Source organism: Crocodylus siamensis, chromosome 10 (genome assembly GCF_052110815.1).
Source record: "Crocodylus siamensis isolate JL-2025a chromosome 10, ASM5211081v1, whole genome shotgun sequence".
Taxonomy (NCBI): Eukaryota; Metazoa; Chordata; order Crocodylia; family Crocodylidae; genus Crocodylus; species Crocodylus siamensis.
The window spans coordinates 35,844,679-35,869,194 of NC_143404.1; the positions used below are offsets into that span (position 1 = coordinate 35,844,679).

The following is a 24,516-nucleotide window of genomic DNA, read 5'->3' on the forward strand; positions in this document are numbered from 1 at the left end:
TAACCTCTACAATTTACCAGCTACATTCTATTTCCAGGTCACCATTTCTTTCCCCACCCACCTCCTGTCTCTCACCCCCTTTGACCCTCAATGCTACACATCGCATTTTCACTGACCTGCATTCTTGTATACTGGCTTTTTTATCATCCAGGAAAAGCACAAAACAACTGCAGATGCTCCCTCTCCCTGAAGAAGGGTGTTTGTACCCAAAAGCTTGCAAAGAGGAATTTTCCCAACTCCTCTGTTTTAGTTGGTCTAATAAAAGAGATCAAATTTACCCTACGAACCTTGTCTGCCTATGTCCTTAGACCAACACGGCTACAACCAACACCCCAGAAACATACTAATTATTTTTTATTTTATTTATAATATAAAAAATGTTCAAGTGTTAAACAGTCAAGAGTTCTGACATTCAGACAATCCAGAGCAAATTTTTACAATCATCTTATGACAAATTAGCAGAGTTTCTATCTGACCCCATTGTGGGTGAGGAATAGAGGGTTTAGTTACTTTATTGCTAAAAGTTAAATGAAATACACTGTCAATTGTTGTATTATCTTCTCAGTCACAGCTTCACCATGCATCCAATCTACAGTATCTGAAATGCAAAGGACATGCAGAAGTAAAAATATAAAATGAAAAGAATCAGGCTATGATGTAAACAGGATTGCTGCAGAGAACGAAAAGGAGAGAGGGGCACTTTCACATGTGAATATTCTGCTGCCTGCACACACAGTACTGTCCTTTTTGATCCAGTAGCCAGGGCTGCCCCAGGCTCTGAAACATGACATCCATCTTTCATAGCAAGTTATGTAACACTGGGACATTACAAAAAAACTTTCTTTACAATATACAGCACACTGATACAGAAGAAACCACTTAATGGGTTTCCTGATGAATTACCAGCCTGCTTCACTGGCCAGAGGGGAAGGATCATGGCAATGTATTGCAATGACTTTAAACAGAGATTAATGGCACACACAGTTCTTTTAAATTGCATGCCTGGTTGGAGGGGGTGCAGCTCAATGAGATAGTTTGTAGGGGTGAATTGATGGTTGTGCTGCCATTAGCTTCCTGAAGAAAGGGCCTTTTGTTCTACTACCTTGCACTGTTATAGCCAGGATTTGACTCTGTCTGAGTTTCACATTGTTTGCTGAAAATGCAATGCTGCCTTTGAAAGCAATTTGCCAAACAAGAGTACTTATTTGCAATTGCTGCAATGGACTGTTTCCCTCCCAAGTGGGGTCTATGCCAGTGATGTGGATTCTACCATATGTAAATAGATAATATTTTACCACGTTCATTTTAATGTTTTATTTGACTACAACTTCACAAAACTGTGCCAAAATGATCCAGTTTTACTTCAGACCCCACACAATAACATGTTTAGGAGGTTGACAGATATATTGTAAGGGCTGTTGCTACTGTATGCTTTTTTCTCTTCCTACCTGTGTTGCAAAAAGAAATGTTATTTCTGCATTCCCGTATGTATAGAATTTTTCCTGAAATAAGCAAAAATACACGTATTTTACAGGGCAAGACAGATTCCCCTTAGGAGGTATTTATGAAAACATACATACATGTGTCCTTTGTGTGTGTGTTTTAACACTACTGGAAAGAACTAGATCACTAACATCCAGAGATGGGGCAAAGTGGAGGGTGCTGTTTTTATCTTTTTCAAATGAGAAAGCGCCCTTAAAATGGTAATTTGTCCAAATGAAAACCTATGATCTTACGAATGCTACTGAAACATAATCCTCAGCATGGACTCCAGCGTTAGCATACAGCAAAAAGGCACCACGATATTTTTATTTTCTATTTTTAAGTAGTCAAAAATTGGCCCACTTTTTTATTTTGTTTTTGTTTGTTTGTGTTTTTTTTGGAAGCTGTAAATCAAGACATTACATATAAATAGAGATTCCCTATAAAAAAAGTCTTTGCTGTTAGCTGTTATAAGACAACTTTGCTAAAATGAAAATAAAACATTTTATTTCTTATATTTTTTCCTCTTTTATATAAAATAAAAATATTTTTTCTCCTTTTTGATACTGCTCTGTTTGGGGGGGTGTGAGTTTGTGCAGCTTCTAGTGAGGTGTTGAGTCTGGTTTGGGTCTTGTGTGTGGCAAGCTGCCCGCCCCATACGTGCTGTGTCTCTCGAAGGAATAGTAAGTCCTGCTGTCACCTGGTCGATACAGCGGGGGGGAATCTGTGTTCATTACATCAGTGTTCTGAATGCTTAAGAACGGGGTGCTCTCTGCCACCATCTCCTCATCGGATTCGCTGTAAGAGGCACTGCTCACTGAGAAGGAGTCTCTGACCATTTTAGCTCTGTGTGAGATGTGCCCATTCAGTCTAGATTTTTTCCACCGCCTGTTGCTGCTGGCTGTTTTCTTTGGTTGTTCTAGTGCTGTGATGTATTCCTGTGTCGTCTCATATTCATCATCCTCCGTGATGCGGAAGGGGCTTGAAGGCAGACTCCCCATGCTGTCGTTTAAGTAGCTCTTCCTTTGGTAGTAACTGTCATACCGCTGCATATCCTGGAAGGGGACTTGATACCTTCGCAGTAAAGGCTGCTGCTCCTCCACACGGAAGCTGATGGGTGCCGCAGGGGGCAGGGAAACAGCATGAGCAGAGTTGGGGGAGGTGATCTCAAAAGTAGGTACCTGGGCAGCAATCGAGTAATGGAAGTCGACAGGTGACAGTCGAGCTGGTGTTGTTAGAGCAGACACGTATCTGAAAGAAGAAACAAGTGCATTTGGATCCTCATTAACACACAAGGCTATTCAGAGAGAGTCCTGTTCCACTGACCACCTAGAGTGCAGGCCACCATGGCCAAGCAGTCAATACTGATCACCCTCCCACACTCTGTCTTAACTTCCACCCCAAAAAACGAAATCCTGAGGTAGTTCACAGACTTTGGAGCCTACTTTCAAACATGTTTTTTATGTCTTAATTATTCATCAGATTTCTTTACTGTCTTTCCCAAGTTGGCTTAAGATAGCTTACAATAGAAGACAAACACACCACAAGAGACGAAACAAAAAATGACTCCCCAGATGTCATCTCAAAACTTTAAAACCTCACCCGCACCTCACCCCACCCACTTCTGCTTCCTTGCCAACCAACATGGACAACAAAGCTTCTGGCTTATCCCAACCATGCTTTGCAACCCTACCAGCCCCCATTCACTTCTAGGTATTGAAAACCTCCTCCAACTTCCTCTCCCCTCCCCAAACCCATCCGGTAGTGTAACTAGGGTCAGTGAGCATGGCACCATCCCCAAGCACTGATCTGAAGGGAAGTCTTCACAGTGGCTACCACAGCATGGGGATTTTGTGCAGTGGCGGCAGCAGCAGATTTGGTGCAGGTATTTTATGTGCTGGCAGCAGCAGCTTGGTTCCTCTTTGCCCTTCCTGCTCTCCAGTGCTTGGCAGCCTCCCTTCCCCATCTTGTCCTCCACAGGTGCTGAAAATGTTAGTCCCACTTCTGTGCCCACCCACTCCCAGTCCCTTGCCTCTCATGAAAGGGAGACCCCTCCATTTCCCCTCAATGTCCCTCCCAACACCACATCCCCTGTTCCACAGAGGGGCTCTGGCTGTCCCCATAAACCCACTGTTGTAATTATTTTGCACTTGCTAAGTGCTATAGGTGGCCATGTTCGCATGTGTTTAGTGTTTATGTAACAAGTGCTGGGTGGATGGGAGACTCTGGGGCTGCAGCGTGGAAGCAGCATGCAGCTGGAATTTTCCGCACGGGGGTCTCTCAAGGGGAAGTCCAGGGCCTGTCAATAATGTGACAGTCGCCGCTTCGGGCCAATGAGAAAGCGCCACATGTAATTAGACTGCCCTGCATCACAGAGAGTATAAAAAACATCGCACTGTGAACTTCGGGGTCTTTGCGCGCCTGACAGAACATACGGACTGAATCGACTGGGAGCGACCTTCGGCCTGGCCAGCCGGAGGGGAGGACGCCAGACCCGCCTGATCCCGGCCACCTTCCCGGAGATACAACACCAGTGTGAGTGGGTGCTCACTGGTGCACCCAGCATAGTTGATTTTGTTTTGTTTAACCCTTATTAATAAAATTAAGCCTGACCTTTAAAGTGAGCGTGATCTGTGTAAGCCCGACTATCAAAAGATCCTGTCCACACCCACAAATACTGCCCTTTCCCTAACAAACAACTTCAATTCAAAAGACCCACCAGAGGAAAATAGCAAAAGTCCCCATGTCCCTGACTCCGTCACTGTCAAAAGGCAATGCTAAGGAGCACCTTTGAGCAGTGCCCCTCTGTAGTGCCCATGTGGGTGCTGGCCAAAGATCTCTGGCCAGCTGGGTCCTTCTGCCTCAGTTCAAGCAGCTAAAGGACCCACAAGTCCTCTGTTTGGGTTTATGAATTCAACCAAAACCTGAAAGCAATGTGACCACATAATTTTTCAGGATGGGTATTTATATCTTTCTCTGATGGAACTGGCACCATCCACTGCTGGAGCTTGGATGCCAGGGTGATAATGAGACAAACAGCCCCACCTCCCTCCAACCCTGCCTCCCTGCCACATAAGCAAACCCTCCCACCAATCTTAACTACACCTCATAATCGCCATGCACATTAAGATTACAAGAAATCTTTTCCCAAAAACTGCTTCCCCCAATACCCACAAGCCTATCGCAACCCCATAGGAGATCACCTCCCCCTCCCCTAACATCTCCTCCAAGCTCACACACCCTCTCCTGCAGAGGGGATGTGCCTGTTGCTCCTTCTCCCCACCAAAAGACCCACCTAACCCCTCCCATCCTCTCCAGTACACACAACACAAATTCCAAACAAAAAAGAAAAGAAAAAGAAAGACCCTTGGTCCCCACTTCGGTCACTACTGAAGGGTGACACCAAAGGGCACCTTTAAACATCATCCTTTGGGAGCCTGCCTGCTTTGTAAGACCTGTAGATTGTCTGGGTCATTCACCTTCTTTCAGGTGGCTAAGATGGTGTCACAGTTGGGCCCCAATGCTCAGCCAGAGATGAAGTGGATGCAGGAGCAGGAGAGACAGCAGCAGTTACTGCAAGACCCTTCTCTTTTCTCAAACCTTTACTTGAGAATATGACCAGGACACGAAGAGGCAGCTGAAAGGGTGACGTATGTGTTGGTTCCTTGATAAGCAGTGGCTACGTGGGATTATGTCAGAGGCGGGCAATTATTTCGGGCAGAGGGCTGCCTACTGAGTTTTGGCAAGCTTCCGAGGGCCGCATGGGTAGCCCCATGCCCTAGTTGCCATCTTGGGGCCAGAAGTCCTGTCCCTAACCTCTCACCTTTGCCACCAGAAGTCCCTCCCCTTGCCCCTGGAAGTATGCCTTTGGGGAAGAGGCTTTGCCCTCTTAGGGGAAAAAAACAAATTATATACTAAAAATCAAACACCCATAATAATATATTTTAATTTAATTTTTAAAAATATATTTTTGTCCTGATTTGTGTGTGTTTGTGCTGTATATGTAGAAGTGATTACATAATAGCTCAAAATGGGATGTCAGGGGGTATGGGTGGGTGGGTGTAGGGTTTGTGGAGAGCTGTGGGTGGGTGGGTTTGCGGGGTTGTGGGGATATGTGTATGTGTGTGTGGGTATGGTATTGTGAGCATGGATGTGGATATGGCAGCCACATGGTGCAGACTGGCTGGCAGGCAGGTAGAAAAGTGGGAAATGTGTCAGTGGGGGTGGAGGGGAGTGGAAGCAAATGGGCATGCGAAAGCACAGGGCCCGCGCCGGTGTCCAGAACAGGGCGGCAGGAGTGCAGGGCATGGGCTGGCATGGGTTTATGAAGCCAGGCTGGCCTGCACCAGCAGGAAAAGTGGGGAGCTTGCCCGGCTCCACAGAGCCCCTGTGGTCGCCCAGAGCCCATGCTGTGCAAGGCTGTGTGAGGCTCCTTCACCGCTGCTTGTCAGCTGCCCAGCACGGCTGCTCCACACAACCACTGCTGTCAAGCTGGGCAGCTCACAAGCAGCGAAGGAGCCTCACTGCAGCCTTGTGCAGCATGGGCTCTGGGCAGCCACAGCAAACACTGTCCAGCAGTCGTGGTGCGGGGGGAGCACTTTTCCCCCATGCTGAGCAGCAGTTTGTCGTGCGCCGCTGCTGCTCAGACCAGACGGGCAAGTGCGGGGTGCACAGGGTCAGGGCTGCACACACTTGTCCCTGCCTGTACTACAGGGCTGGGGTAGGGGATGCTGGGAGTGAGCAGGCACATGGGAGCCAGTGACAGCTAGAGGGGAGTGCAGGGCCTGCGCCAGTGTCCCAAGGTCAGCACTGGTGGGGCCCAGAGCAGGGTGGCAGGGGCTCTATGGAGCTGGGCCAGTTCCCTCCTCTCTCTGCTGGTGCAGCCCAGCCCAGCTCCATAGACCCCTATCAGCCCATGGCCTGCATTCTTGCTCTGGGCCCTGCTGGGACTGGTCCTGGGACACCGGCATGGACCAGCACGCCCGCTCATTTCCACTCTACCCGGCTGCTGCTTTCCCCACTTTTCTGCCTACTCATCAGCTGCTCTGCACCACGTGGCTCCCAGCTGCATGACTGGACCATTGAACTTAGCAGGAGCTGGCCGACCCTGAGGACTGGGGCAATTGCCCGTAGTCCTCCCCTGCCTCCCCACCTTCTTACCTGAATTTCCCGCTCCTGCACAGGGAGATATGAACAGCCCCATGGTCCCAGGCCAGAAGCCTTTGCTAGGCAGGGGCTTTCAGCTGGGGTGGCAGGGCAGGTCGGGCCTTGCTGTTGCAGGAGCCTGCTGTGGCTTCCCCTGGTTCCTAATGCCCTGGCTCCTGTCATCTTTGACAGGTAGCTAGGGGCAGATAAATATTAAGTTTCTAAATTTTGGGGGAGCCCTGCAGGATCCAGCCCATAGGCCATATTTTGCCCACCCCGGATTATGTTATACTTCAGGTGCAACCATTTTGCTCTTCCTGAAGGGCCATTAATATATATGAAATACGGTATGGGGGGATATCTAGACCTAGTATAGCTGTGCTTTCAGGGGACACAGAGCCAAATGGCTCTCAGATGATTGTACACAACAAAGACACAGGCTGACCAGCCATAACATGTTTTTTTCATATCTAGTATAACCTGAATTCATCCACTTTTAGGGCCTCCTCCAAGCCCACTGAAATCAATGGAGAGAATTCCATTGATTTCATCTGGTTTGGCACCTGACCCTCAGTATCCTGTATCCTAACTCCCCTACTTTTCTGATCCACAGCAGTCTGTCCTGTGCCTTTCTCTCAACCTTAAAGGTATCCTCTCAGCCTTACATATATCTTTTCTCCCTGCAGTACCTCCCCAGCTCTGTGAATCAAAGTTGCAAGGTCTCTCATCTTGTGTCAAATCCTGAAATGCCTTTTATCCTTGTGCCTGCTGTTCTCTGTATTCCCTCTTGGTCTGCAGTGGCTTTTCTATAATGCAGGGCCCCAAAGTGCTCATGGTGTACTTCCAACAAAATCTTGACAAAATTCTGTTAAAACCTTCTTTGACTTATAAGAGATCTCCCTATCTATAGACACAACTCAGGAATTCATTTGCTCTCTTAGTAACAGCATTACAGTATGAACTCATAGTCAATATATTCAGTAGTCTAAGCTGTGGGGCTTTCTTCCTGTATGCTACTTTCTAAATAGTAGTTTTCCATTTCTATTGGAGTTGATTAGTATTGCTCCCTAGGTACAATACTGTTTATTTACCTATTCTCAACCTCAACTCACTTATTGCTACTTAGCTTTCCCAGCCTACCTATTCACTGCATCACCTGGACCACCTCTCTCTGCTACCCAGACTCTCCTGAAGCTTGGTATCATCTGCATGCTGAGAACCAAACTGTGGCCAGCCCAGCAGGATGTCCATGGAAGTGTGAAAAGTCAACACCCCTGGAGCCTCTGTGCACAAACCAGCCACAACATCATTAGGGAAAACATACTGAGTACCTTGTTCCATTGGTTCCTGCAAGGGTGCTACCTGTTTGCAAAGTGATGCAGTGAGGGAGAGTCCCTTCAGGTTGGTCATAACACTTTTTGGCTGTTTGGAGATATACAGTGTGCTCTCTCACTGGTTGATAGAGCCAATACCCACAATTCAAGCATTAGCTGAAAATACAGATATAAGTGATTTGTTCAAGATCACAGAGCATTAGAGCTTGGGAAAGCAGAGACCATTGTTCTGGGTCAATATGTTCTTAAGTTCTGCATGAATACAGATGCCCTTATTTATTGTCTTTCACTTACATAGATTTTAACCTATAACATACGTATCTGCACTGTGGCTGTTACATCTTGGTGGTGGTGCAAAACAGTGAAGCCTGACCTCTCGCTGTGCGGTGAGTCTCGCAGTGAATCCACAGAATCCCTATATTGCATCATGGGTCTTCTTGAGTCCTCAATGCAATATGCAGGTCCTCGGCGGGCACGAGCCTCAATGCAGGCAGGGCTGTTGCATTTACTGGTTCCCACTGAAGATAACATGATGCCAGACTGGGAATCAGAAGTCAGGCTCTCTGTCCGCTCCAAGCTCCATGTGTGGCTTTCATGTCTGTAGATCAAACCACAGATCAAGAGAAGTTTGTGGGAACTTTTGTCATTTGTTCCTACAAAATGCACTGTCATGCAAAAACTAATTTGTTCTACTGAGTCCATTTTACACTTCATTCTGTGCTTTGCTTGACTCAAAGGAATGGGTCTTGTTACAGACCTGATTTTTAAAACCTGGCCTTCATTTTTTTTAAATTTCCCTATTACATGTAAGTGTAATTATTGCTGGTTATAAAAGAAGACAAATAGAAATGTCACAGCCTTATTGCACTGACAGATCAGTTACTTAAACAGGTACACACCTCCATTCATGCCCACATTTAATTATACCTGCAGAGCTGTGTTTCCAGTTAGATACGGAAAGGGTGCTCAGATTATGCCCACTAGAAAAGTGAAGTCCAAAGATTGCTGCTTCCTTTTTGCCTACAGCATGACTACTGATCTAAATACTGAAGTCAACGGGTGTTTTAGCAAGGGACTTTACATGTGAACATGCATGTGCTGCAAAGAAGGAATTCCATTCAGTGAAGGCTGTTGAAAGAGGCCAATAAAAGTAGATACCAAATAGGATGCTGAGACTCAGTACCTCAATAAGACTACAGCGTATTTGACTTAAGGCAAGGTAGCCAAGTCTTTTCTGACAATCAGTAGGAGTTTTCTTTGATATCAGGGGCTGATTTTTATAGTTGGAAGGAACAATATGAGATCAAGAGATCCAGCCTAGGAATCTTTTGATGCATGCACACTGGCATTATATGTGCCAACATACTTCTGTGCAGACAGCTGGAGATGACATATATCCCCTGTGCTTTGAGTTGATCAGCCCAATATTGGGAATATGACCATTAATGGGAAAAAGATCTTCTCTGTGAGTAATAGTCCAACGCTTCAGAAATGCCAACCTGTCTCTGGTCTGGGAGTCAAATTCTCCAATGGCTTCATGTCCCTGAAATTGATGGAGTTATGCCCACATAGAACCTGGTCCTAGGTTGCAGATGAGTGCTTCCACAAGATGACAGTACTATTAACAGCTTTCAAAGGATGTGTTAATTATAAAATATTATATTTATTACTGATGACTCAAGGCACGCTCTCAGCTACAACCACCAAATTAATTTCCAGTGTCAAATCATGTCCCCATAGAAAAGAGAATGAGTGATATGGAACCCTCTTTTGGCAACTGGATGCCTCTCTTGCTCTCTAGATATCTACCTGCATCTTTAGGTGGTGTTTAAATACCTTTGTAAATCTGGCCTAAAGGCCTAAACATTTTGAAATGAGTTCAAAGGACTTGGTGGGAGCATGCCAGACAGCTCTATGCTTGCACATGTACCTCTGGGCACACAACTAAAGCCCTGTGTTTTGTATGTGCAACTCAGGAATGCAAAATGTTGTGTGGATAGCTGAAAAATTCAGGTCTAAACCACCAAAAATTGTGAACTAACAGAATGGTAACACTGCTGGAGGTACATGAGTATCTTCAAAAGATCTTTTGTTTTCTGGAACACTTCTCAGAATATCTACAATGCAAAGGATTAATCAACATCTACCAAAATTTAGGATGTGGACATAGAAACACTTTACCAGAATGTGATAAGAAGGAGGACTTAACCACACATCAGCTGCTCTGCAGTGACTGTCCACATGTATGCTCTTATCCCAGAAAAACACGTAGTTATACTGTGGTGACTCTCTCCTCTTTCACTGAGGACTAAGCTGCTTTAGCTTACACTTAAAACAGGGTAAGAGCATACACATTGGCAGCTGCCACAGAGCAGCTGACATATGGCAAAACTCTGTCATAAAGTACATTTTTGATATGTCCATAAACTTAGAGTGGATGACTGGCAAAAGTGAAATCAGAATCAGGCCTGAGACCTTTTGACTTGTCAGATGATCTGCCATTCACCAACAAGATATAAACATGCCAGTGTCATCTTACAATTATGTTTCAGTGTTGAATGCTTTTTCAGAGTTCCCTCACTAGAATAAACACAGCTTTCATTAGAATAAAGGAGACAGAAAAATAACATCCACAAAGACACAGGCATAAAGATATCCATTCTGAGCCATTCTCTAGGGTATCCGAGGATGCAACCCAGGACTTTCCTGGACACTGTAAAATGGAAAAGGTTTATTTGCTATTTGAAATATGCCTGAAAAAGGTCATAACCCCAGTTTTATAGATGCATAGTTTCTTCTACCTCAATGAATATTTTAAAATGTGGAAAAATAACATCTTGACAGTCTCTCAACAAGAACTACTGCCATTTCTCTGATGACCTACAATCACACACATAACTGAGAACCAAAATGTTATGGTAGCCTTAGAAAGTTCTACTTCTGAAGATACAAAGTCCAAGAATTTGACATTTTGAACCACACTGGCCTGCAATAAGTTGCATGAAGAAGTGTTTGCTGGTGAAAATTGCACTTGCCAAATCAGACCTGAACATTGAAGTTCTACACTTGTATTTAAGAATGTTTATAGCCCTCAATACTTATATACTACAGGACCTAATAGGGCAAAATATTCAAACACTAGTAAAATACACTACATATATGTTTATCTGTACATGTGTAATAAATTATTTATCTTCAGACACATGCTTTCCTACTTGTAGATACTTCCATTTTGTGTATGTGTATGCTGCAAAAGTACAACCCAGTTTTTTCCATTTAAAGTTTAGCTCTAAACATGCCACAGCAATCATCTGAAGTAGTTTTTCTATGACCAGACTTAAAAACCCAGCTGGAGAAAAGGCACATTTGCAGTCATAAATTCAGAAGAACACATCCTGTGGCTGTGAGAATATACACCTTACCTGTAGTATTTAAAAATGCTAATAACCACTGGAATATTAATATTAGAATGAATTTTATTATAATTATTATAATTGTATTAGATTAGTCATTAGTCATAGTGAGCCCAGGCCTATCAGTCAAATCTGAGCCTTTTGTGATTTTGTAAATATCCTGTCAACCACTCTTTCTGAAACGGAAGTTACCCAAATGAGTCCCTGAGCCCATCTCAAGTACCTTTTGATGAATTTAAAGCAACAGGACTGTAGTACGCAAATGACATAAATGGTGAGCTTTTCAAAATGATGCGATGTAGGACCCTAGGTCCCTTTTACAAAAATGATTTACATGCTTAGTGCAAGATCTGTAAAGATATATCGGTACCTGAAGACACCTATAGGTACCAATGGGATAGTCAAAGGAAACTGCATATGTCAAGCAAGTAACTGCCATTGAAGGAAATGTGAGTTAGCACACTGTGTTAGATACCTAACTGAGTTAGATACCTAAGTACCTATAATTTTCAAAATCTTATTTGTTGTCTTTCTGCCCTTTTGTGTATCAAGCTACATTCATAAACCTGGCCCTAAGCCGCCTTTGTAAAGTACTTTAAGGCATGATGGAAATTTCCATATGAGAGCTAGGTATTGCATAAATGGAGCCTAAGGCTTGTCCGCACCACAAACTTGCTACTTGGCTTTGTTTTTCTAAGTACACTATCTCCCAAACTGAAAACAGCATAGTGGTATTTATGGGGTGATGCAGGAGGACGAACTGGCTCTATTGAGAAGCATGGCTTATTAATTTGAGCATAGTGTCATGCTATAGTGGCTATAGTGCTTCCAGATTCAAAAGTAGCACACATGAAGGTAGCTTGGCTATTTCTTAATGGCACTGCCCTGTGCTCTGGGTAACAACACAAACATAGGTGATCCCCTGCAGAATTACCCAAGGCTAGCTCTGCAGGTGGCAGTGAAACTGCATTACTTCAGGGTTGCATCTGTGCTACTTAGCTTTTCCCCTTCACAGAAAAAAATAACCTGCTCCAGCACTGCACTAGGGTAGCTAAAGTATTTTCTGTTCAGAGGAAGTATATTGCATGCATTCTGCAGGTACACAGGGGTGGATCCAGATAGTGGCAGGGTCACAGCCTCTTTCAACTGTGCCCTCTCAATGTGGGGCCTGGTGGGAGGCCCTGCTCCCTCCTCCTAGGCCCTCCTGGCCCTGCCACTACTATTCTTCCCTTCCTTTTCCCTGCTGCTAAATTCAGTGGGGACGGGAAGAAGGGGAAGGGGGATGAGCAGCAGCACTCATCCTCTGGGCTCCAGAGCCACAGAAAACAGGGGCTTCAGCCAGACCCTGCCCAGTAAGCTGGTGAGTTCAGAGTTTACTGTTTATGCAGAGCTCTGGCAGGAGCCCATGTTGACTAGGCAGTGAGTGCAGAGTCCACTGTGCATGCACAGCACAGCCAAAATGGAGGGATCACCTGGATCTACTATAAAGGAAGAACTTTCTTACTATAAGGATGGCTAAAAATTGGAATAGGCTACCTAGAAAAGTTGTGGAATCTCCATCCCTGGAAATGTTCAGGGATTAGACAGATACTTGATTGGCATGGTCGTGCCTTGATTTGGAGGCAACTGGACTAGGTGACCTCCTGGGGTCCCTTCTATCTCTTCCTATGATATACACTATAACAGAAAAGCATTCTGGTTTGGACATAATCTATGCCATGAAATATGTACTTTTGCCCACATAGCTTCTTCCAGTACTGAAAAATAAGCGATGCCAGCAAAAGCACATTTTTGACAGAATAATTGCACCAACGCTGTGAGTCTTTGCCAGTAAAGCAAGGTCACTCTGCCATCACACCTCTTCACAACCATAAATTAAAGAGCTGGCACTACAGAAACCTACAGTGTAGACAGAGCCTAAATGACAGTATTTTGCAAACGTCCATGAAAAATGACCATGAAGATGAAAAAATATGTTGTATTTGCTTTGAATTAAGCAATGCTTGTCTTGCTAAAATTATCCTTAGAGTGATTGCATGGCTTTATAGGGAAATGGCATACATCACCTCTGGCTTGATGTTGGAGTGCCTGTGGAACAGTGATGAGACGGTGAGCAGGAATGACTTCCTGAAAATGTTGTCTCTGTTTCTCTTCGTATCACATGCTCAGTGGCAGGAACATTTTTAGAAATATACTGTAATGAAAAGTATCCCAAAGATCAGCTAATGATATTGGTTAAATTACATTATATCAACCCATGTAACAAGCATATGATGGCATGCAGCTCAGTGCTCAGTGAAAAGAGAGAATTGCAACAATGTATCCAAAAGGTTAAAAAGTTATGGCTGTTGTGTGCCTCTGTTCTGGCCTCTCCAAAATGCCAAGGAGTATGAAGGGGTGTGAAGAATACCAAGAGCCTTGAAGACATGGGGTGTAGTTCAAATAATTACGTTCAGATTTTCCATGAGCTGGCAGTGATCAACCACATATTTTGCATGGATTATGCCTGCTCATCACCAAGAGAGTTTACAAGGTATTGCTGGGGAATTCTCAGGGCCACAGAATGGTAATGTGGCTGCTTTTGCTGATTCTCTTTCTGCACTCATGACTGTCTGTCTATAACTTTTTACAACATATCTATCTATTTTTGGTGCAGCTGTCAAGTAATTCATTATACTCATGACCAATAATATTCTGGACCCTTATGTACAATGTATTGGACAACATATACTCTATTCTCTGCAAAAAATGCTAAGAAAATGTGATGGTTGAAATCAAGTAAGTAAAAATTAGAATACCAGGGCTTGGGCACAGGCAGGAAACTAGTCTGGTGTCTTCATTGGCTATGAATCTAAGGCCTTCCTACTCTTACTCTTTCCTGACACAGAAAAGCACTTAAGCAGGCTGATAACACCATTGAATTCAGTGGGACCTCTCATATGTGTGAACTTAACATGGTTATGTGCCTTTCTGAAGCATAAGTTCTTTACTGAGTCCATCATTGTGATATCTGCGTTCCAAGCAAAAGTGGTGGACTATAGCTCTGTATGAAATGCCATTTATATCTATACAACATAACAACAGCAGCAGCCCCAGCCACATTGTCAGCACCCTTGTCATGCATGGTATTTGTAATGTTATAGAATGATGCATTTGGGGATATCTTAATGAACAGAAAATACCAGGAATGTCTCACAAAGAGGGAAGCAGAATTAAATATGGCCAGTTCAAATATTTCTGCTCTGAATTCCTTGCCCTAAGCCAGACAAATTTTGACTTTAAAAAACAAGTTTCCACTCCCATTTTCACTTTAGAAAAGGACCCATGCATGTCTTCATTTTGATTTTTTTAATGTCACACGTAATAAACAATTGGAGCCTGAACAATATGTCCAGTAGCCTCCAGCACTGATTTACATGAAGGGCACTTACATCAGCCATCTGAATTTCTTCAGGATCCAGCCGGGGATGACTAGGGCCATTTGCAAGGTTCCTGTTCTGATGGGCTGGGCACATATTTTGCCGTAAATGATTATGCATTTGCTTTCGTTGTTTTCTGTTAAAAAAAAGTAAAAGCAAGAAACAGATTAAGTTGCTTTAGTTAGACTTTAGATTTTAATAACTCATTGGACTTTTCAGGCCCAAGATGTTCAGAGGAGACAAATAAAGGACGTAAAGGGAAACTTTTAACTCTTATTACAGTAATATTCATTACTGTACTTACTGTTGACTGGGCTTGTGGAAAATCATGAACACAAGAAAAGTGAATTCCCCAGTGTTCGGAACTACCTACAATTTTCATGGTTTTCCAAAGCTTTTAAACAGATATGGGCCCAAACCCAGCCCTCTGTTCTGTGGTCATGGAATATATTGTAAAATTTGGATTCAGACTCAAACTTTGTAGCTTGGTTGCACTCAGGGCAGGATTCTGTTTCACTTTATGCTCCCAAACGGCACTTTTCCAGCTGTGTATATTGCAATCTGGGCACTTTTGCACAGTTTGCAATCCTACTGCCTATGCAGTGTGGATTTGCAAGCATTAACATGGTAACTAAACTTGTGCACAAGGCTTGTCCTGTCTAGACAGATATGCTGTCACATACATGCATACTGGGTGGGAGTAAGTCATAGAATTCTACCCAGCAAAAACCCATGTCCAGTAGGTGCCAGGGGGAAGGAGGCCTTCCTAGATCCCAGTCTGGTACCATTTTTCCTAGGTTAGAAGTCCTGTTCCATGCTAGACTAGAAGTTATGTTCCGGTCTAGACTAGGCTAGAAGTCCTGTTCCAGTCCTGTCCCACACCACACCAGCACAGAGTGAACAACAGCCTTGGTCCTTTTCTGACTTCAAGGGGAAACTAAGGCCAGGTGAAGACAGATTTTGAACTCTACATTCCTGCTGTGTTAGACACTGCTGTTTTGCAGATATAACTTGGGTAGTACTATCAACTTCTGAAGTATTATTTAGGTCCATAAGTGTCATAGCTGGAGGTATTAACCCTGAACCTCAATCTTGTTGTAAAGTTTGGTAACTAATACTTGTTGTTTGGCAACTAATACTTACTTGGTTTTACAGTAAGCCACCACACAAACTATTCCAACCACAAGCAATGCAACACAGATCCCAGTGATAGTTAAAACCCTCTTCTGGTAAAGTTCCTCAGCTTCTGCAAAGATGAGATAAATAAATTATTTTAAAATGTACCTGCATTCAAATGCTGTGTTCTGACTGCACAAGGACTGACACTCCCATTAGGAAGCAGAATCAAACAGGTGTAGTTTGTCATGGACAGACCTCACACTGTTCCATGGCTCCTTTCTGGTTGCACCCAAAACTACAGATGCTTTTCTCAAGCATACTGAAATATAGTACCTTCCTCTCTTCCCATGCTCCTCACTCCTGCCCTGTAAAGCTCTCTTAAGAGCTCCAATAAACTTATCAGCTCCTCCCCTATAACAGGCCTGTGACTTCTCTCCCATGACTTCCAAGAGCCGCACAGCTTTTCTTTTGACTTTTCAGCATCCATCCCAGGTGATCTGGTAAACAGATAAAGGCCACAACCACACCCCCCCCACTCACTACATATACCCAGGCATCCTTTGATGGCCCCATCACAAAATCCAACCTAGTATTAGTCTCTATGATGGACTCAGAAGTGCAATTTCTTTGCGACATCTGCATGCTTTGGAGATTAGGGGTATTCCAGAAACCATAACACATCATGTCCCAAAGCATGCAGATGCTGAAAGGAAAAAAACCAAAGGTTAGATGTGCATGAAGGAAAGCAGTGAGACTGTGGAAAGATTGGAGGGGATGGAGTAATTAGATGTGGTAACTGATTATATGAATGGATTTAAAAGTAATCAAATAATTTTCACAAAAAGTATTACAGAAGACTCTCAGTTGCTCTCCTGGACATGTCCTAAGTATGTATCATCTCACAGGACATCAGTCTTAATCTCACTATGCAGTTTGTGCATTTGTGAAATTAAGGTAGACATAGTTGGTGATCTATAGTAATTATAGTAATTTGTAATGGAATACAAATCCACTGAAAACCATCAATTGTGACAGATTAACAGCTCCTTAGTGGAGAAAAGTAATTAATTCAAATAAATTAGATACCCAAAATTTTATGCAAAAGTTGGGGATAAGCTAAGCTTTAGACAACCTTAGATTGGTTCAACTCAAATATCATCAGCTATATGGCTCTTCTCTTCTATGAGCACAATTGCCCAAACTCCCTTCTACATTTCAGGTGGATACATCGATTGACATCAGTGATGTAACTCTGGATTTCCAACTGCATGATATAGAATTTGGTCTTCTACTATGTCACTGTGTGAGCACTATAGTTGGAAGACCCACAAAATGACCTGTGCAATGAATAGCTATTGTGTGTGATGCCCCAGTAACATGTATTATGTAAAAAACATTGTGGGTTTGGGGGAGTTTGTCCCTTAATTAACATTCTCAAGAACATTTTCTCACATGAAAAACCCTTCTCACATTTGGTATCATGGAATGTTCCACCAGGAGAGACACTAAGACGCTTTAATAGACCATCTTAAAATCCCACAGCAATTGTGAAGCTAGAGGTGAAAAACTAGAAGGAAAATAAGAATGGCATTAGGTTCTAGGAATACTAGAGTCATGTTCAAGATCTAGGGTATAGAATGGAAATAAAGGGAAGAGAAAAATACATTCCAACAAATTTGGTACTTTGGCCTATCCTAGCCTGCCATTTGGAAGTCTGAATTGTAAACAAAATTAAACCCTTTCTGAAGCTCTGAACAGGATAAGAACAGAAACTGTTACTGACAAACTAGAGGCTGATAAAGTCAGCTCAGTCATCAGCATGCAAAAAATCAATCAGAAATATTTTATTCTGCACACTATGACCATTTGTTCTAGTGTGCCAAAAAGAGACCAAAAGTCCACACTACTTTGTTATACACTGTGGACATCTATTACACGACAGGCACTTGAGATGCATGATGAGCCTCTGCAAGTTTTATATAGGAATCAACACAGTGCATACAGAGATCCACCCTGCAGGCCAGAGAGGAATACTTTGCTCAAAGACTGGTTCCTTGGGAAATAGAGGGGACAAAATTAGAGACTTTCTTATGAGAATTTCCCATAACTCATTTTCACTAGTATGGCCAAGATGCTAGCTCCTCCTTCACCTTTTATTAAGGATGGCAACCAAAAACCTCCCGAGCTTTGGGCTCCAACTCCTTTTCTTGGCCAACACTGGGTTTGAGTAGTATGGCCTTTGATAAAAACTGTATCATGTTCCTCCTCAATTCAGATTAAATTTACCCTCTGCATCGGATTAATGGGGCCTGAAGCAGTACCCAGACTATGCACTAATCTTCTGCACAGATGTGATCTTCCCCTGTGATGCAGCTCCATGCTGATGTTCCAGTAGTTGGGGAGTGACGGTTGCCCTGGTGTTCTTTGGACTCCCCATTACACTAAATCATTTATAATACTTTGGGGAAGAGTTCATCTTTGGACTGGGATGTTTAGCTCAATTTTCTTCCTCTTCCATTCCCTATGTATTTGTTTGGTAAGAAATGCTGTGTAAGTACTGGGGGCAGTGGAAACATGATCTTTCCCTTCCTTTTTGAGCTGAGATTTCAATAGGCCAGCTCTATTGTACAGAAAAATGGTGCAAGTTCTCTGGTGCAGTCATGGCATTGGTGGAATCACTATTCTAAATGGATGTTTCTGCTTGGGAAGTCATCAAACTGGGGAAGGGAGCAGGAGCCATGATTTAGCTAGAAAGTACTAAAAATCAGGTGATATTCATTGGTTGCAGGGTCTGTAAACCCTGTCTGACAACCAGTAAAGTTGGAGCTAAGGTATTATGGCAACTAGGAGCACCTGGAGCACAGCCACAGCAGGAACAGCTAAAACAGGCAGTGAACACTTTTCTTTTTCCTGGTGTGAGCAGTGCTTCATAGGATCACAAATAATTTATTCTTTTGAGTTTTCAGGACTGGCTGCTCCAACACCAGAACTGCTCATTCTGTGGATTTTATTAATTCATTTTAATCACCATAAATGCATTCTAGCATAACATGTTTTATTTTCTGGAAAATGGCTTTTTCCTAGACTATATTTACTCAATTTAGATTTAAGGTAAAACATCCCGGAAAGCTTAACTTTGAACTTAGCTTAAAGATAACTATGGACTTTCAAAGCTATGGAAATTCTGACAACCTTCTTCACAGCTGGTATTATTCATTCCATGATCACTGCTGTAAATTGTGGCAATTGCCAAGATAGAGACTGTGTTAATCCATTTGTTTTAGAACCACAGTGTACATCTACAAATGTCATTAAGGTGATGTGATAAACTCCGGCGCAGTTTGTGCTAGACTCAGCTGCTCCCAAGTGCATGTGCACCCTGAACCACAGCAGTTTAAGCCAGAGTGGAGCAGTCCCAGGCTGGCAGGGGACCCAGTGGGTTAGCTACAGACTTAGGATGGCGGGATTGAGCAGCAGAGGGCCTGGCAGGGGCATGAGGGTGCTAAAGTTCAGGTCTAAGAAGCAGGTAGCCTCATGCTCCAGACAGCCCCTGTCACCATCTACATGTGCACTGCAGCACACATTACTCTACAAATACTGTCCCCAACAGTGCTATCCTAACAGCAGAGTTAATTAATTTACTGTGTCCTGATACTGGCACATACATAGACAGTGATATTTCACTGTGGAGCTAATTAGTCAACTCCAGAGTAAAGCGCATGTGTAGATGCACTCACAGATTCATAGTATAGTAGGACTGGAAGGGAACTTAAGGCCAACCAGCTCAACCTCTTTCTCAGAGCAGGATTGTCCTTAACTAAATCATCCCAGCAGAGTCTCTAACCTGCTCTTAAAAGCTTCAAAGGATGGAGATTCCCCAGTGTCTGTGGGTAGCCTGTTCCAATATTTAAACATGCTCATAATGAGAAAGTTCTTCCTAACAACCAACCTAAATTTGGCCTGCTGCAATTTGAAATCAGTACTCCTAGATCTGTACCCTACAGCCACTCTCTATTTCCAGCCCTTTCATAGCCACCCTTTAGGTATTTGAAAACTGTATCAAATCCACTTTGTTTTAATTTGATGTTTTAAACAAATTATAAAAACAGGCCAATAGGGATTTGTATTGGTTAAGGATTTATCTGGTCAAGAATTTTTCTGCTGGGTGAACAGAGATTATTTTTATGTGGGGAATAGCAGGGTGAAACTTTACCATGGAAAAAACAAGTGAAAAAAATTCCCAGAGAATGTTCATAGTTCATAATTTTTGCTGCCAAAATATCAATTTATCAGATGCGATCTCTGCCTTTCATTTTGTGGAAAAGAGGGTGTAGGAAGGGAAGCGGTAAAACCATCAAAGAAATTATTTCCTCCTACTTCTTCACCCATATTACAAACTTCTCCCCTAAGGAACAAATCCTAGTCTCTATTGTGCCATTCAAATGGACATATGGCCCTGGTTCTGCCTTCCCTGCAAGTGTATCAAATATCATTCAATTCAACGGGGATGTCTGGGCTGAACCAGAGATGCAGGTTCAGACCCTGGATCTGAAGCTGACAACTCTTTGTTCAGCAATATAACTTGTAGCTATGTGCCACATCTCCAAGTCTGAGATTAAAGTAGGCTGCTGAAGACAATTTAGGGTGGCACCAAGATGTCTCATTAAAGAGGTGGTTGAAAGCATAACATCTTCATGTATATAAAGTAATTTGAACAGTGAGAGGAAGAAAATAATGCAGTGTACACAATAATTATATGTTCAATGTAGACTATAACATACTCAGGTTAAGGCCTGTCAATTTTTGTCTTTCAGGTGCCATGCACACCTATGATTAGGGTGACTACATGGGACAATGTGAAATCCAGGACGCTGCCTGCCTCTGCCCCCACTCCCCACTGCAGGGAGTCAATGGCCCATTAATGACCCACTGTTCTTTACTTCACAGGTATTAACAATCACCTATGAAGTAACAGCATTAATAGGATGTCTTATTTCACAGTTCCTGCTACTGCCTCCATGCTCTGTTTAATTTTAATTTTAATTTTCACCAGCTGGCCAGGACTGCCCTCCAAACTCTGGGACTCTCCCAGCCAATCTGGGATATATTGTCAACCTACCTATGATGTAACACATTCAACATTATCACCTTCATCATTCTAAAACAGCAAATGTGATGAACAAACCACTCTATGACACATAAGGCAGACACTGTCACAATACTAACCATGGATACCACAGGAAACGCATGAAAAAGTGACGGGTGAATGAAGGAGAAAAGGCAGCTGAAGACGTGGCATGGCATGTTTGTGTTTTAATAATGACAGTGGAAAGTGAAAAATGGGAGAAGTAAAATAAAAAGGGATGTCAAAAATCCTCAATTCTAACAGTCATTTAAAAGTGTATTTGTATTAGCAGCACCAGTTTCTCCATAACCCCTGGTTCCAAAATCAATTAACTTTCTATAGCACAAAATAGCCTGCTGTAAAAATGTAAATTGGTTCTGGTAGCTTGATCCTAGGCAGTGTTGGATGACATTTTTTGACAGACAGTAAATTTATTGAAAAATGGAATTTCAGGATGCTAAAGGGGAAACTCAAACTATTTGTGGTATCAGATCAAATATAGTGAATAATGTCCCAAAATAGGGGACTTTTTTTGGAAACATCAAAACAGTTCAGATTCATATTTTAAATGGTTCATTTTGATATTTTCAAAAGATTTCTTTCAGTTTCTGTTTCAAAATGGCAAGTTACATTTAAAAATAGACTAAAATTAAAAGAACAAAAGATTAAACAGATTAAAATTAATCTATTAAAAATCAAGAAATTAAATGGCCCCTCCAAAAAAAGATTATATAGCTCCCAAAAACAAAACAAAACAAAACAAAACAAAACATTTTGTTTCAGATCAAGTAAACTGCTTCACATTGATTCAGAATTAAAATTCTTAGGGGTTTTTTTTTAAATATTTTATTTTTTGACTGTTACCGGTGCAAAATTCTGGCCAATGATATGACAGATTGGTAAGTGGACCAACATCCATTAGGGACTATAGTGAAACTCCCGCTTGCACTTGGATCCTGACAGGCTCTGACTTCCTCCCTCAAGGAGAGAAGCACCATATTTTATATTCATGTTAATTGGAATCTAGAGCACTCAGAGCTGTACAGGTTCAGACTCTGAGGAATCAAAAATTTAAGCCTTGGAGAGAAATTCCTATTTCTTACTCTGGTGACTGGAAATTTATACAAGATGGTTGAAAGGAGAATGTAATTCCAATGTTTCTAAACGGAAAGGCTAGTGAGCCCATCCCATGGAATTAAAATATCTTAACCATGCTGGTCTTCTCTGTGCTATATTATAAGATCTCTATTTGGGAGATAAAGACTATTTTTCTCTCTGTCCCTCCCTTTCCATCTGCATTTGCTGTGCATTTACTGGATGAAACCTGAAATAAAGAATTTATTTCCAAGGGTTATTTTGGTTTTTTTAGTATAGCAGCATATACAGCCCAGTCCAGGGCAGTAGGGAGTCCTCTTGGACTTGTAAATATCAATCAAAATGTAAATCCTGTGAACTTGGATTTGCTGCAACATCTAGAAAATGTAAACAGCACAGAATGTAAATACCTCTTGAGCAGAACTTGGGGTTGAGTTATATCATCAAAGATCTCAAAGATTCTTTCCTTATTAGATCAAGGAAAGGATCTGAGGTTCTCTGAGAAAAATACTGGTATCATGGATGCTATCAGCCACTGCAAAGCAGCTGGGCAAGGTAACAGGGACTAGTTTTGCTTTTGGTCCATGCTTTTTTTATCAGACTGGAAACCCTGGTGAAGAATTTAATGGCTGAAAGTATTCCAATAAGGAAGGCTATGGACACACAACACTACAGAAACCCCTTCTCTGCCAGTGCAAATGGAAGGGAACTGTCAAAACCTTGGACGTGAGTCCATTGGCTGTGAAAGCAGTGTGATCAAGGCAGATAGGGGATGTGCTGATTCTACGGATGAATTAACATTGCTTTCTTGCAGCTGCAACCCCACAGAAGTACAGATGGTATCAAAATGTGCCCTTGCTTTAGGCTAAAATAACCTTCTGACTTCAGTGAATCTGGCTCAGAGAAGCGTAAGCAAAGAGAAGGAATAAGACACAAGAGGTGGAATACAGTTCAGGACACTTATTAGACTCCACGTGGAACCTGTCTGCACAGCTGGGCACCACACTGCACAAAGAAGGACATATATTTGGAAAAGACGCAGCACTGGGCAAGAGGGAGAGTAGGACTCAGGGATATGCAGAATGTTTTGAGGGGAAGTTTAAAGGAACAGAAATGTTATTTAAGGGAAACGGGAAACTCAAGGCCAAATTCTGCTCTCTGCTGCCTGTTACTCCTGGTGACGTCCAGAAGCTAGTGTGATTACACAGGTGTGAAGGAGAGCAGAATATGCCCTTGGGAAGGCTCAGAGAGGGCTGAAAGGAGTTGTTGGTACAGTCAACAGGACATATCCCAAGAAAAACAGCAATAAGAGTTTTGTATTGGAAACTATTTGAGGCAATAGCACACCACCAGTTCTCAAGCCACCTGCTGAAACACCGGTGGAAGAAACAACTGGGTGGGCTTTGGCCATGAATAGTTCTGCACAGTGAATGCGCATTGTAAACCAGGGAGCAATCCAGAAATTAGGGGCCACCTGAGAACTCTGCAGAACTATAGTACACAGAGAAAACAACTCAGAGGTGATACATTAGCAATGGAAAATGATCACAAAATATTAGGTCAAAGAGCACCTCACTGTATTTCTGAAGAGAGGGAATGGAAGTGAAAATAGCAAAATTATGATAAAGCAGACAGGACTCACATTTGACCAGATAGATACCTAAAGTTGCCCAATAGTAAGATGGTTGGAAGCTTCTAAGTCATTGAGGCATTTAAAAAAATGTTTGGCTTATAGTCTTTTAGAGTTCAATCCAACGGCATTTCAAGTAATTAAAAAAATCTCTAGTCAGCCTCAACTTGGGATCCTGTTCTTTCTTCTATGTTAACTCAGCTGATCTTAATCTTACATCAGTTCCTCCACTCTAAGCACAAAATGAGCAATTTTTAGGAGGGAGAGAGGTGGTGGAGGGGTAAGGGGAATTAAAAAAAGGTGGCCCAGGTCTGTTACTGAACATTCTTTGGTTCCAGTGGGAGCTGTGTGTTTGGAATGACGATAGATTCAAGCCCCTGCTCCCAAATTTCCTAGAAACCATCCTTTCTTTTACTGAAGCATGTGCCCAGTCCCACACTGCATCTGCCAGTCACGTTTTGAATAGGTAGAAACTCTATCTTTTCAAATTAAATATAGGGAAAAAAGCCTTTGAAGTGAGAAGACACAGAGCAATTTGAACATCTCAATACTATTACACATACTGTGCTTCTCATTCATCCAGAGAAAGAAATAAGTGCTGCTAACAATACACATGAATTTTATAGGTTTATATTTAAGGAAGTTTTTGGTCCAAATATCTATCTTGGTGCCAGTAAAAAGAGCAGAACAGCTGATTTTTTTAATCATCCCATTAAAGCCATAACTATAATGTGGGCAGCTCTTAATGGCTTCT

General features: G+C 42.6%; 1 protein-coding gene across 2 annotated transcripts in view; it reads right to left on the reverse strand.

The window, feature by feature from the left end:
* Positions 1-371: 371 nt before the first annotated feature.
* Positions 372-24,516, reverse strand: part of NRG2 (neuregulin 2) — a 328,293-nt gene continuing 304,148 nt past the window's right edge. For both annotated transcript variants that reach the window (XM_090065050.1, XM_090065052.1), the window contains 5 exons: positions 15,937-16,039; positions 14,806-14,929; positions 13,441-13,568; positions 8,335-8,559; positions 372-2,733 (listed from right to left, as the gene is read on the reverse strand). In XM_090065050.1, the coding sequence (XP_089921176.1) occupies positions 2,085-2,733; positions 8,335-8,559; positions 13,441-13,568; positions 14,806-14,929; positions 15,937-16,039 (1,229 nt within the window). In that variant the 3' untranslated portion in view covers positions 372-2,084. The remainder of the gene's footprint in view (positions 2,734-8,334; positions 8,560-13,440; positions 13,569-14,805; positions 14,930-15,936; positions 16,040-24,516) is intronic.